We start from the raw sequence: 15,980 nt of genomic DNA, 5'->3' as shown, positions 1-15,980 counted from the left end.
CACCACTGACTTAGATTGTTAGATGCACAAGTTCATGGTTGCTGATGATTATTCACTAATTCAATTACAGGCAACTAAACTTTATCCCATTCTTCATTTCTCCCCAGGCGAGCACAATTTCCAGCAGAGTGAGATGGACATGAGGATTCAGATCATCTTTGATTCATATATTGTGATGAGCCGTTTCTCGTTTCTCGCAATTGTTGGATATGTTGCAAACAGTTCTGTTGTTGCCAGTGAAAATAACTATCAAATATTTATGTCTGAAAACAGAGTAAGTATCAATTAGAAATATGTTTAGGCTTTCCCCTAGCCGTACCTACTTTATTTCTTGATTTATCTATTGTGTATTCATAAATTCTGGCAACCCTTGAAAACTTATTCTCTCTGTGTGTTAATGTGGAGGTGGCGGTTGTTGGTTTTAAACCTGCCATGAATCTATGCATACCATCTATGCTGAAGTTAAATGATTTTACCAGGATTTTTGCCAAAACACTTTAACATATTTAGAAACACAGCAATAATATGCATATCATGTGTTGTAGTAAGGACATCAAATGGTGCTTTCACTACAGCATTGCTGGAATAGTTTCAGATGACCATTGACCAACATTTTTGGTCTGATAGTATTATGAATACTTTCTTATCAGTCTATTGTTGTTGTTGTTTTTTTTATTGGTAGAATCTATGCTTTAAAGATTTCTAGATCTGTACACATGTATTCATAAGTTTATATGTGTCATATTATTTCACAGTTTTTGTACTCCTTTTAGCTCAGTTTCTGTCTTTTGGTGTGTTGTTTTGGGTATCAAACATTCTGCCTGTCTAAATCTCAAAAGTAACAGTGATGTCAGTACAATGGTTGGCTGCATATCTATGTACATGCTGATTTAACATATTGGTAGAAAAATAGTGCATGCTTTTGAGAAACCCTAAGCAAGTTCTTTAATATATATGGAAAGGTCTGTATGTTAACATTTGACCAGTCAGTTTTTGGCATCCAATGTTGGTTTATTGATGCTGATTTGTTTCCTCAAAGTTCAGCCTTCTTGGGTTTGTTTGGGGTTATTTTTCCTGGAGTTTATCTCGTAACATTGCAAACTGTGTGTCCGTTATTGTACACTGATCATCCTTTATTGTACTCACACAATGTACACGTTCACACACAACTACAGAAAAAATTTTGGTTTTCCTGCTGTCTGGTACACAGGGGGCAGAGACAGGATATTGTGGTGGACAGGTGATCAGTATAAAGTCTTCAGCTCTTGGTAGCAGTGATAGATTTTTTTTTTTTTTTTTTTTTTTTTTTTTTAGATCCTGTTTCAGTCATTTACAATTGTGTATTTATCTGTGTGTTTTTCTCTTTGTTTTTATGAATCATTCTTTTTTGCCTTTCTTTCTGATTATGTGTATCAAGCTAGATTTGTATCTCCCCCATGCCCCCGTCCCCCAGTTTTCATTGACCAGTTTACAGTTTCATTTATCTGTTGCAGTAATTATGTCACCTGTTTACTCGGTGTCTATGATACAAGGACTGTCAGTGTAATGGCATATTACAGCCAGATGCTATCATGCTCATTTCTCTTGTATATACGTGTGCATCTTCGGTCTTATTATACTATAGTTTCTCTTTGACAAGTACTGATACATTTGTTTATGATTGTCCAAAGGATGAACAAGTGTGTGCTTTTTGATGTTTAAAAAAAAAATGGGGGTGTGGGAGTTATGCTGCAATGATTTATAACCTATAGCTTTTCTACTGTTTTCTTTATAACCATGTCACAAGCTGCTTATATTTGCACAGCTTTTTTACATAACTGCTGCAATAGTATATGTGTTCTACTAAATTTCAAGACTGTGTTATGGTAATATCAGTAGATTGGGGACCGAGGGAAGAGTTCTGTTTACTGCTGCTAATGTGCTAGTTTTTTTTCTTGACATCACTTTCTTATGTCTTATTGTTTCAAATGGACAGCATCAAGTTCTTGTATCCCTGTTACTTTAAAGATTCATTACTTAACGCAGGAAGTCATCCATAGATTTGTTGTCTTAGCTGTGATGTACACTCCCCACCTTCCCCCACTTCCCCAGGCCCCCACTTTCCCCCTTTGGGAAGAAAGAATTTGACAGGGATGTTCCCTTACATATTATTAGTTTTGTTTGCCTCTCAGTACGACATAGATGTTTAGCAAAGCTTGAAAAAATTTTATCTGCAGATTGTTTTTAAATGACCACAAAAAAAAAAAGAAGAAAAGTTATCTGCATTTTTTTTTTTCAATAAAATAAAAATAAAAAGTTGGAAGGCTGTGAAGCTCAGTGGTGATAATGCTTTCTTGCAAGATGCTTGGATCAGTAGGTCAGGCTAAACCAGTAACAAGTAAACATGTTTAATTAGAAGGGGTTTCTAGGTCGTCCTCTCAGATGTGCCACCTGAGAAGTTACAGCACTGCTTACTCTACTGTCTGATTGTCTTGGTTTCACATCTTGGCAGAGCCTGGTGGGTTAAGTGATGGACATTTTCCATTTTCAAGTGCAGACCTCTCTGGTGTTCAAACCAAATGCCTGTGTATTATGCACACCAATAAAATATGCACATTAAAAGATTCTTTGAGTTCACTGGTTTATGTAAAACATAAAAAGCTCCATCATAGAATTTTATCAGCAAATTGATGTAACAGGTAGAACTACTCATACTTGTGTACCACTACCAGGCACTAGGTATTTGATAATCCTTATTGCTTTAAGTGGTTTGCCTTTGTGTGTCAGATGTTATACCGTTGTAGGTTTGTAGGAAGTTAAGAGTTTCATGTGTGTTGGATTTTACACCTTTGTGTGTGTACAAGACGGTACACTTTGGGTGTGTGTGTGTTTTGTTGGATGTTACACATTTTGTGTGTAGAGTTTCCCACCTTTGTGTGTGTGTGTGTGTGTGTGTGAGTGTGTGTTTTTCTAGAAGACACATTTGTGTTTTTAGGATGTTACACCTTTGAGTGTGTGTTGGGAGTGGATGGGTTGTTACACATTTTTATTTAGGATATTAAACCTTTTGTGCATGTTTAGGATGTTCACATTTGTGCTTTTTTTTCTTTTCCGGTTGTTCAGCTTTCAGAGTTCGAAAGGATGTTACACCATTGTGTTAGGACATTGCTGCTTATATCTTCATGTTTGATGTTACACTTTTGTGTATGTTTAGGAAGTTACACCTTCTGTGTTTTTAGGAAGTTACACTGTTAAGTAATAGTTGTTACCAAAGTGTTTAATCTTAGTGAATTGCCAGTGTGAGGCAGTTTTACTTTCCAGCTATTCATGATGGCAACCCACCATTGAAGACTGGTGACTTGTAAATGTATCCGCCCACATGCGAGTTGTTTGTTTTTCAGTACTTGCCATTTTGTGTTGTATCATATTGAACAGTTACCTTTGCTAGCTGGCTTTTATCTGCCAATTTGTGTTGTATTTTGTATCTTCAAAAGATGTAATCAGTGTCTGCAGTATCCTGCTCAACTTCCCTATTAAGTACTTTGTAGAACAGACTGCTGTTTATTCAGTGGAGTCTGTTGAAGAATGGAATTGCTTTTTTGTGGTTTATTTTCACTCACACTGTAAACTCCCGGCTGGTCTGTTTATATGATCAATAAATAAGTGAACATGTGGCCTTGTACTGGACATGAGATTCTGTGTTTGCTTTATTCATTTATTTTAAATCTTGTAACCTTAACATACAGGCAACAAAAAATATGATGCTTGAAAAAAAGGAGCTAATCTTTATTGCATATACAGACACACATGATATATATATATATATATATATATATAGTACACATATACTTCATGACAGAGAAAATCAGTTTACAAGATTTCCTTACCACTTCACCAAATGCTTGTGCGTAGCAGCTTAATATAAAGAGGATCCAATTTACAAAAACACCTAGCATGTCTGGCAATGTAAACTGTTCTGAATTATTTGTAATATTATACAAAGTGAACAAAGTGGGCAAGCCTGAAACAATGTCATCTTCCATGAAAAATTTAAAAATAAGAACAGTTGGTTTGGGGGTAAATGGGAAGAAAACTGTTCAAACAAAATCAAACCCAAGCTATATTCTCATCAAGTGAATGTCAACCCCAAGTGGACTGACATCGTCCAGTGGACGATCAATAACAGCACCTTTTTTTTCTATATATATATTTCAATAATTTTGTTATCAATATTAGTGTTATCATGTTAGTCAAATAGCCTGAAACTGAAAGAACATTCACCACCTCAAAAACCAGTATGATGAACCCATATCTTCATGCCAATATATCATGCTTTGCATTATTTCTCTCACCATTTTCAAATTTTAAAAAATTCCCTTATTCACCACTATCTCCTCCCCTACCCAGCCATATACAATTTTAAATTAACATTCCCCACCCCTCCACCTCTCTCTCACTTAGAAAAATATTTTTCTTTTTTAAACACCACTTCTTCCCCAGCCTGACCATCCTTGAGAAAAATATTATCTACAAGTATGAACTCCCCTGCCCCTAATGTCACACCCTGAAAAGTCTTTATACAAAAAAAACCTTCACAGAAGAAAGCCAGCCACCACCGAAGAGGGTGCTGAAAGTATCAGTGAAATATGTACAATGCAAGCTTCACAACCAGCCCTTTGATTTCAACAAAAAATCTGTTATTGTGAACAATTGAGAGAAAAAAGCAGCTCTGCTGTACTAAGTAATGACTTAGACATTTGAAAAGTAGTTGAACTGTTTCTTTTTAAAGATTTTCAAATAGTAATTGAACTGTTTCTTTGAAAGGGTTATTTATGACTGTACAAAGTTTTCATGCGAGTATATAAGTGTATTTGTGACAAAATCAGAGAACATTTATTTAAAAGATCAATAAATCAATACTTCCACTTAACAAACTTTCAGTAAACACACACATGCACACGCAATCACAAATATGCTATCTTCTTTTTCTGGGGCCGGTTAGTGTCAAGTCTTATGACTCACTGACACCTGCCCTTTCCAAACTCAAAGGCACCAATTACGACTGACCAAATTTTTACCATTGTTCTACCAAACGCTGGTTACTCAAAGAAAAACTTCATCATGGATTCGGACTCTCCAGTTGCCTCCCTCCATTATACAAAATGGAGACAGGATAGAACCATGTCTTTAATTTTGTGCATCCCTTCTTTAGGCTTAACAAGAATTACTCAGAACCTTCATCAATGTATGCCTGGAAAGCTTTTTTTTTTTTTTTCTCCATAAGCAATTGCTTCTTGATTCAGATTTCAAGAAAATTAGAATAGGAAGTACATGTTTTAGAAGCAACAAACAATGCTAACACATACAAACATGAATACCAAACTAAATATATCTCAAATATATACTAATGCAACACAATTAATAGATATTGAACTTGAAATAAAAGAAGAAACAAAATTTATTTACAATCAAAACAAAATTTAATTACAGTCAAAAAACAATGTCCCAAACTGTTGAACATAATGTAAATTTAAAACAAAGTGGGATGCATGATTTAAAACTGCTCTTTTTTTCTTCTTTTTTCTCATTTACTGATTTAGCATTACCATTTTTTTAACAAGAAAACTGAAAATACTAAAAAGGAAAGAAAAATGAGCTTCATTTCTATTCATGCAAAAGTACACAACTTACAGAACTCTCTCTCTCTCTCTCTCTCTCTCTCTCTCTCACACACACACACACACACACACACACACACACAAAGAATACGCTGCATATATACGAAGAGAAACAAATGGTTTTTTTTAAGACACAGACAAAAAATGTCCCCAAAGTATTTTAAACCAAAGAAAACATGTAACATTTTCAAGCAAGAAAAAGCAATTAAGACAAATAATTTTCATTCAATTTACTGTAGACAAGTGATACTGACAGTTGATGACTGTAGTGAATGGTAAATGAGATTCAGATGAGGATGATCACAAATAGTTCAAAGTGATTTAAAAAAACAAAACAAAAAACAAAAACAAATAAAAATCTGATCACATGTGTCTGGTAAACACTTTCAATCCAGTATGCACCAATCAAAAGATTTAATGCATCATAAATAGAATATCAAATTGCTCCACTGATAACCAGATCAGTGGTGCTTTTTGTTCATTGTTATTGAATTAATATAGTGGATAAAAATGACAGTGGGGAATTTGCATGATTCTGAACAATAAAGAAATATTTGGTGAAACTAAAGTCACTTTTATTCAGTCATTCAGACCACTTAATTTTGTAACCCAATAAAAATCAATTAATTCACAACACCTTTTTTCAATATGATCGGCAGAAACATTGGCCAAAAAACATGAAGCCAAAACTGTTTCTGTTGGACAGTTGTTGTTTTTTTAGTTTTTTTTTAAATTAAATAATCATTATCTTTCATCCTTTTAAGTCCGCACTTGAAAAACATTTAATTTCAATGAGGTTCAGTGCTGAAAAAAGGGGGGAATCTTGAGTTGATGCTGTCACTGGACATGATAAAATAGAAATCATTTCATCAAAAACATACCAAAGCACAATACAAAGAATGCTGACACACTGGTGTAAGGAACATGGCATTTCTTCTCCCCTTGACCAGAGTCTGTCATACACCGCATCACTTTATGGGTCATAATTGTCCACTTAGTTCCAGTATTGTCATATAGATCTCTGCATCTACCCAAGACATATTCCTTTAAAAAGGACTGTGCTACTGTCAGAACAGATTAATTAACTTACAACATAACACCATGGCCTGCTGAAGGCCTTTCACTGTATATAATGTACCGAGAACACATAGCAAGTACAGCACAGCATTCTGTGTATACTGCAATCTTCACGGCAAAAACATTTCAGATGACTGAGTTTCGGAATGTAGAGTGTACTGCAGCATCAGTAAGGAATTCTGACGGCAGTTCAATGATGGAGACTGTGTTGAAGAAATACCATAATGCAGCAGGCAGAGCTGACTCCCCTCAGACATAAAATAACCAGGCAAAGGATATTTAAAGAAGTGGTCAACTGATCAGAAGTTCAGCTGTCAATGCAATAGTTTTTTAAAAAATTCACTGTTTGTTACTGGCGGGGGGAAAAAAACAACAGACTCCATGACCTTTTCTTTTCAGCAGCTTGGTACTTTCTGAAACAGTTATCTTCATGTTTCATGACAGCTCAAATTTACATGATCTGCATTCATTTTTTTTCAAAATGGGCTTCTGCCTGAGAACCAAATTATGAGTGAAAAATTGGAATGGAATGGGCTGAACTTTGTGGAAGACCTTAGTTGATGACCTGAATGAACTCCCTATTTAACTGGCAGGTGTGGAGGACAAGAGGAATTACACAACCAATGGATTATATCAAAACAAACAAGAATGCACATCTTACAATTTTAAAATACTATGAAGTTCTATAACAATTCATCTTAATATCTTTTTTGTTGTTGTTGTTGGTGTCTTTTTAAACAATTCTAAAAGGGAATGACATAGTTGGAATCTTGTGATGACAGGCATGTTTGATTCATGCTCCAAGCTGGAATGAACACAAAAAAAACCTGGGACATGTGCACACATACACAGACGCACATTGTGACATACTAAACCTGTCAATTTTGGCATGATTTGCAGTACAAGATGCAAAACACAAACATTTGAATTTTATAATTAATACATATTTACAAATGAAACGCCAATATCTAAAGTCTTACTTCCAGCACAATCAACAAAAGCTGGTTTTTGTTTTTGATGGGTATGAGTTGGAGATACCCTAACACTAAGCTGTAACAGTGTAAGCAACAGCAAACAAAACTGACACAAAAAGTACTAAAGTTAACAACACCTAATTCACCTCTTATTGGATTGTCTGTTACAGTGCATCTTCAAACTCCTGAAAAGCACACTGCCACTTTACCAATCAAACACTTTGAACACATTGAATTTTAAATTTCTAACAAAATTTCAATTGCAGTGCTTGCTATTATGAACTAGAAAATGGCTAGATTTTCAATTATATTCACCTAGAATAGCAACAGACTAATAGTGGTAATGCAGTCATAGACCACATTGTTTATGGTCATATCGACTACTCAAACTTCAGTGCAAACGGCAGTGAGGAAAGTGCTTTTGCTGTGCTTTAACTTTGTCAATTTTCTTACACGCATAGCATACAAAGGTGATATACATATATATAGACACTCGCACACAGACACTGTACTTGAAATGGTTCTGAGAGTAAGAAGTCTGAACAGTAACATCAAAATCAATATACTGTGAATAGATCACAAATGTCCAACAAAAATGAATGAACCAAGGATGTCACTAGTCATTTAAGTGAGAAAATGAATCATCTACTGGTAATAAAAAATGAATAAATAAAAAGAGAAGGAAACCAAATTGTCAAGACCAAGTGTTTAAGAACAGACAAGACTATAAAACTATAAGCAAGGTAGAGTCATACCCAGAGAATGGACACCTAAACAGCTACAATATAAAAAGTGGCCATACAACATATATACATATAAAAGCCTGCCTGTGGACAAGAGTGCACAAGTAAGCAACAGCCCAGTCATGTAGAAATTCAAAAATAAAAAGATGAAACACTGTCATGTTACTAATTTCACAGAAAATTCAATCAGAGAGGACCAGGCAAAATGTAGCTGTTGCAAAGTCCCAAATTGTCTCAAGCTAGATATTTCTGATGTCAAATAATGACATCTACTGTTCGCATAAAAAGTATTGCAACCTTGTTTTCCTGTAACCAGCAACCAGTGAATATATTTATAGCAATATGTAAACCACCATTAATCTTAAAGAATTGTCTGGACAAAATGTCATCAAAAAAGAAGAATGTAAAAATGTTCTTAGAAATCTTACACTTCAGGAAAGATATTCCATTACATTATCATATTTGTCTTTGCATGTACAAAACCACAATATATATAATATAAAAGTATATATATAATTATAAAGATTTGGTCTCAAATTTTAGAATGTATTTTAATTTGACTAAAAAATACTTTTTAATGATAATACCAACAGTCCTCCCATTCACATATTTCTTTGCTGCTGGAAGCAGCTCGACCATTCAAAAATATTTCTGGTCAATCAAAGAATCTCAAGTTGTTAATTTCTACTTGTTCAGTTGTAGCATAAAAAGTTTCTGTACTTTTCACTTTTGTTGTTTGCAAGCAATGAAATCTGAACACTGTGCTTGTACCATCGACAGTCCAATTCAACTTTTAGAAATTAATTATCAGATAACTAGACATACAAAAATTAAAGCACTGTACTCAGATTAATTGAAGGTCTGACTGGTTCATTCCTTGAAGACTTAATTTTCATTTTTACTGATGCTTCCAATTCCTTGCAAAGCACTATTCCTATGTTGTTGTACTGGTGTTTTGTTAAATCCTCAATTCAATCCAAAACATAAAAAATAAGCATACTCTTAAAATAGTTTTAAGACCCCAAAAAAGCACAGATTGTATAGGAACATTTTTTTACATGAAAGGTGTTCATCAGTTCTAGACATGGCAATGATTATGTGTCAGTTAATAAAAATCAATTCATACTATCCATCACACAAATCACGGACAACCAAATCAGTCCCCATTCTTTTAGCAGACACATAAATGATCACACCCTTCCGTGGGCCATGTTTCAGCTGTCCAAGCAGTAGTGGTTATTTCCCTTTGACTTCGGCTCATCAAAACTGCAAATTTACTTTTGCCCAGTGTCTAGCTGACAAACACATAGTCTGCATGAGAGCAGTGACTAAATTCATTAATTAAAGCAAATTCTGTTGATTGATGAACACATGGGATCCCTATGCAAAAGGTTTCTCTTCAAAGTTCAATTCTGAAGCTTGTACTGTTCCTTAAGAGCAAAGGCTCAAATGCTTACACCTTTTTCAAATCACAATCAAGTTTGAACTTTCCAAAAATAATAGAAAAATGTGCATGACTGCAGAAATTTTTTTTGCACCAAGTTTTAAGGTATGGATAAAAACCATATGACACAACTGAAGTTTTTCAAACAAATACCAGTATACTTTCTATTTCACTGGAGCTGAAGCACCTCTTAATGTTATGGTCCCAACTTCATGAAAACTAAACCAAATAAATTTGAACAAAAAAAAGTTCAACATGCTATTCACAAAATCATTCCTCCAACCGACATTCTTTTCTTGCTGGATCTAAAATCTGGTCAGTCACATGACTGGCCAATTCATATCCATTACCGATGGCTGGGCCTTTTTGATTAGACAGGCATTCTTCAATCCAATGGGGGCTTTTCAGGCAGTGCACCCGCATCCACTTCATCCTCCCCATTTGGTTCTTCTGCAGGCGCTGAAGGCTGACGAGGGAGACCATTTGGACGGCCCCGGTTCTTCAAATCTTCATTGTAACATCTCCACAACTCCTTGACCAGATCCATGCAAAGAAGGCTGCTGGTGTTCTTGGCCACCATCCTCAGGATGAAGACGCCATCCCGACGCAAGTACTTGTAGATGAAATTTTTGACAATGCTGGTGTCCTGGGTGTCGATGCCCATCATCTTGATATAACGAAGTATGAAGCGCTCATTACGCGTGGGCAGAAGGTCGTCCAGGATCCACAGGAAGAGGTTGATGATGTTGGCAGCCAGCAGGCCGATCATCCAGAACCACAGCAGGAGATACATCTTCTCCAGAAACAGGTTGATGGACAGCACACACTGCACAGAGAACGTCTGCACATTGGCCATCTGGCGGATCTTGTAGTCACACAATCCAACCCTGGGGAAAGTGTAGTGATCCTGCCAGCGCCCGGTTTTGCTGAAGACTGTCATGGCATCAATACCAAAGTTCCAGTAGTTGAGACCCAAGAATGCTGACAGCAGAAAGAACTGACCGAAGATATTTGCAACGTACAGAATTTTGACAAACATATACAGCCCAGTCAGATATGTACCAGTGCGCTTCCCAAAACAGAAGAAAATACGTGAGAGCTTCTCACGGACCTGAGTAAGTGCATTGTATTTGTACAATGTGTAGGTTTCCAACCACCTGTGCATGAATGCAGCAGCATGTGCCATCTTTTCCTGACGTTTATCCGGGGTCATCAAGGACGTTTCTTGAGTGATGCCAACAACCTTTTCCACGTTGAGCCCAGAATATCCCTTGAGTTCTCTCCAAAGCAGATTGGGCAGCTTGAACAAGAGTGCTTGCAGCATGAACATCACAGTCACCCATCTGAAAACAATAAACCCGTTTACTTTGATACTGAATGGAAAAACATAAAAACCAAACATGGGAAGCAAAGCTTTCATGCTACAAAAAAAAAAGTGAAAAAGGATGCTGTAATCCTGCCCTCCCACCCACACCAAAACTAGTGCTGAGAGTGGAGGCAACCAGCAGCTAAATAAACATAGATTTCATAAGGAAGTTTCAGAGATACTGTAATAAAACTGAAATACAGTCTATAGTATATAATGAAGCATGAAAATTGAAATAACAACATTAGGTTAAGACATTAACAGAACAAACAAGAACAAAAACAAAAAAAAACACTGCCCAATCTCACCGATAGAAACTGATGTCCACGTCCCAGCGGTCCTCCTCCTCAAAGGGGATTGCATCCGAGAAGGGCACATAGTACATGTGGCTGATCCAGCAGTAGTTGTTGGCGTACTTTTGGTACATGCCTTTCTTGTACTGGGCAGGCAGCCAGCAGCGGATGGGCACCCCCACGAATTGTTTGGCCCCCGTCGCCACAGCCAGGCCAGTCAGCAAGCCCACGGTGGCCCAGTGGTTCAACTGATCCACCACATCATCGTCACGCACTTTTTTGCGGGCCGCTATGTTAGCGAAGCTGAGAAGCGTACTGCTCAATCTGTAACAGTTTCAATGAAATAGTTAACAATCTGTGTGTGTGTGTGTGTGTGTGTGTGTGTGTGTGTGTGTGTGTGTGTGTAAGTATATAACATGTAATGGAAGGAAAGGTGTATGAGGTCATGTGAGTGATTTGACTGTATGAAAAATGCAACCAAAAAACAAAAAACCAAACAAAAAAAAAACCCCAAAAAAAACACACAGAAGACTGGATAGCAAAACTACAAAACAGAAAAAGGACAATAAACAATATCGATGTTTGAATGCATGTATAGAACTGTGCACTCAGATACATCAGGGTTCGTCACTAACGGGAGCGCTGAGCGGAACGCTCTGAAAAAACAAATTGCGCTCTGGAAAATTCCTTGACTCAGAGCGCTTGCGCTCTTGATTTTGAAAAGACATAAGCATACACTACTGTATCTAAATTGTTATTCCATTGTCCATCACAAACAAGAGTCAAAAGCGCGATCGTTTTGCATTTACCGAAGTTTGAAAGCCGTCTGTTTACGTTTTGTTAGTTCAACCGGAAGTAGGCCTAGTGAATCAGGGAAGGCTATGCAAAAGAGCGCTCTTCAGACTTGAAGAGTAGAAAAGTGGAGCACACGATCGATTTCGCGGACGTGCAAAATCAAAATGAATTTATGTTTGAGACTTGTTGCTCTATGTTTTTAGTGTGCGCTCTTAGTTTTCAGTTTGCGCTCATCAAAATTCTGAAACTAGAGCACAGGCGCTCATGTGAAAAAATGTTAATGACGAACCCTGTACATGTGTGGGTAAAACAAACTGCGAAAGAGTGCTTCTACTGTGTATGCAAATTAATTATGTATCATATTTTCTTAGTCTTTTTCACTTAGTCACTTAGTCACTTTCATAGATTATAGTTTCACAGTCCCAAGCTATGACACCACTCACATTTTAGCCATGTTGGCTGATCACTCTCTCCCTGGTTTCACACCACTCTGAATACTGGTTTGACCTGAAAACAAAATAAGAGAAAATAAAATCATTTGAAATCATTATCATACAAAAGATAATGAAACACACACACACACACACTCATTACACATAATCAAATTTTTATTGTCACTGTACAATTTACAAGATTCAAACCTGTAAATTAAGTTATTGGGATATCAGTGATTTTCTTAGTTCTGCTAACAAATCTGCCATGTCTATTTTAAAAATAAATTTTAAAATATTATTTCCAGATCTGAACTTTGTATGTCATTACTCATCCTCTTAATTATTGAATTTATTCACCATATCATATTAGACCATGGCTCAACCTACCTTTTCTCACTCGCTGTCAGCAATAACTCACTGGGGAAATTTTCACATGTGAGTCATATCATTTCCCTTTCAGGATCACTCAGTTGATTCTGTTTGTTGCCACCACATCATCATGATCATGCTTACTGTCACACTGTCATAGTGTAAATGTTTCCTCATCAATTACATTGCTTCAGCTGAAACTGTGTGAAAATAAAAAGTATCTGAGGTGACATGGCAAAAAATATGTAATGAAATTATTATAAATAATACAAATTGCATCATCAATCATGTGTCTGTGTCAGGTTTTTATATTTGCACAGAGAACAGAAAATCCTAAAAGCACCCCCAATCAGAATCTTTATTTTATCAGCAAGAGAAACAGCCTTACTATCTGACTTCTTTTCAACAGATTCAATGATTAAGTATACTGTGTCAAGAATACCATACTTGAACGAGTTGAAGGTGTGCCATGAATACCATACTTGAACAAGTTGAATTATCAAAATGCGGAGATTTCCTCAGTGAAACTGAATTCGACATGCTTTCGTGAACTCTGCTCTAAATCTTATGCAATGTCAAAAAAGGACTTGATGAGAAACTTGAAAATCCTGTTGCCAAATCCACATGCCTCTACCGATCTTACGGCTTTGTATGTTTCCATTTTTATTTTTTTAAATATAAAAAAAAAAAAATTACAACTAGGCCATTACAACTATACTAGTGCAATGTTTTGCAAAGCGTGCTTTCAGTTAACGTTTGTGTCTTGGTGAAGACAATTCTCAATACAGTCCTTCGCCGGTAATCAAGTCTTAGCCCTCCAATCACTTGAACACAAAGTAAGTGAAAGAGAAAAAATGTCCACACTCGCGACGTCCAGCCTGGTGTTCTGAACATTCCACAAAACAGGGCTGTGCTGTGGGCAATCGGCAATGTTTTCAGTTCAACAAAGCAACCCCGATGAAATAACTCAGTTTCGTGTTTCATTAGATCATATCCAACCAGCTATTGTTGTTGTTGTAATAAAACATCAACAATTTATGAAACAAAATCCATACTCACTGCTTAGAGAACACAACGATATCCTGATAAATTCTCCAGTACCTCACACAAACTTTCAGAAAACTTTCACCTCAACCCACACATCACGAAACAAGGATCTGCGACACACACGTCTGAGCATGCGCAAAGGCCCAACCCACGCGAGCCGTCGAACCGTGTGATGCGTTTGTTGTTTCACGCCACCATCAAGGTGCCCCGGCCGCTGTCAACGTGACCCAGTGCACCCAGCGGAATGTCCCTGAACTAATAAAAGTGTTGCGCTGGCGTGTATGACAGGCCTACAGTAGCCTGTCCAGAAAACCACTGAGCGTGACCCCATACATGGGCGGTTTATCAGTGCACGGACAAACACGAGACAACCCTGGATAGCCCCAGTCATCTAGCTAACAAAAGAGACAGCTTACAAAAAGTGGCGCAAGAGTGGAAACGAAATCCATAGAGCTGAAGCAAGAGCATGCAGACTAGAGGCACAGAGACATACGAGGAGAGCCTTCTGGGACTACATCAGCAGTACATTAGCTGAAGACTGATGTGCCCACTGAGCACAGTAGACCCAAGTTTTAAAGCGGATTCTAGGCCTACATAAAAAAAACAACAACAGAAATCAGCAAACCGTCTGGTGTTGCACCACTCAGGGCCAACGGACGTCTAGTTACAGATCAGTGCCAAAGGAAAAGACCATCAGTTCCAGACAGCCTTCAGTGATGGTAAACAGACGGTACTCCCGAGATGAATACGACTCTAGTGAAGAGAAATGCGGCGGCACTCAGGAGGGAAACTTCAACACTGCCAGAGGAAATCAATGTCACAAAAGACTGAGGAGTGCGTAGACTGCTGAAGAACCTCAATCCAGACAAAGCCAGCGATCCAGATGAGATTAGCTCAAGAATACTGAAAGAGCTCTCCACAGAACTAGCGCTTGCCCTCGCCATCACTCTTCAGGTCCTCCCTTCACACTGGTCAAGTACGGCTTCAGACTGGAGAAAAGCACTGACTAGCCTCACCAATTTTCAAAAAGGGAGACTCGGCACTACAACCCAGCAAATCACAGACCAGTGTCCCTAACCTGCATCGCATGCAACTGACTCCTGGAACACATTGTCGTCCACTCCTTGATGGAACACATGGAGAACAACGAAATACTCTGTCACCAGCAGGACGGCTTTAGGAAAAACAGAACCTGCGAAACACAGCTGCTAGAACTAGTCGAAGAGTTAACCTCAAACCTGGCAGATGGGCTTCAGACCGACATGCTTATCCTTGACTTTGCGAAAGCATTCGGTAAGGTGAATCACAGCCTGCTACTCCACAAAATCTACGACTACGGCATCAGCGGCAATGTCCACAGATGGATCAGGAGTTTCCTTACTAACAGACGCCAAGCAGTTGTTGTTGACGGACAGAAAGCAGAGTTTTCCAACGTCAAGTCTGGAGTACCACAGGGCTCAGTCTTAGGACCATGTCCATTCTTGGTGTACATAAACGACCTGCCCAAAAATCTGAGCTCAAAAGTAAGAATCTTTGCTGACGATACAGCGATCTACTCCACCATAACAGCAGCTGTCGACATGCAACAGCTTCAGCAAGACCTGCAAAACCTCGAGATATCACGGGGAAAAGAAATGGGACATGGTCTTCCACCCTGACAAATGCAGCACACTCCCAGTCACAAGAAACGAAAACCCCATTCTAAGTGATTACAAACTCCATGGCCACACCCTAGCGACTGTACAAACAGCAAAGTACCTAGGAGTCACCCTAGGGGGAGA

At 37.7% G+C, this 15,980-nt stretch overlaps 1 protein-coding gene across 1 annotated transcript; it reads right to left on the bottom strand.

Annotated features, from left to right (window-relative positions):
• Positions 1-3,365: 3,365 nt before the first annotated feature.
• Positions 3,366-14,359, bottom strand: LOC143281935 (innexin unc-9-like). Its single transcript, XM_076587247.1, has 4 exons — positions 14,212-14,359; positions 12,793-12,856; positions 11,570-11,878; positions 3,366-11,238 (listed from the first exon to the last, which is right to left on the bottom strand). The coding sequence occupies exons 2-4, from the start codon at positions 12,801-12,803 to the stop codon at positions 10,281-10,283; spliced, it is 1,278 nt and encodes a 425-aa protein (XP_076443362.1). The 5' UTR covers positions 12,804-12,856; positions 14,212-14,359; the 3' UTR covers positions 3,366-10,280.
• Between the last annotated feature and the right edge of the window lie 1,621 nt (positions 14,360-15,980).

The sequence above is a fragment of the Babylonia areolata genome, chromosome 1, assembly GCF_041734735.1.
Source record: "Babylonia areolata isolate BAREFJ2019XMU chromosome 1, ASM4173473v1, whole genome shotgun sequence".
Lineage (NCBI taxonomy): Eukaryota > Metazoa > Mollusca > Gastropoda > Neogastropoda > Buccinidae > Babylonia > Babylonia areolata.
This window is presented reverse-complemented; position numbering and strand designations above follow the sequence as displayed.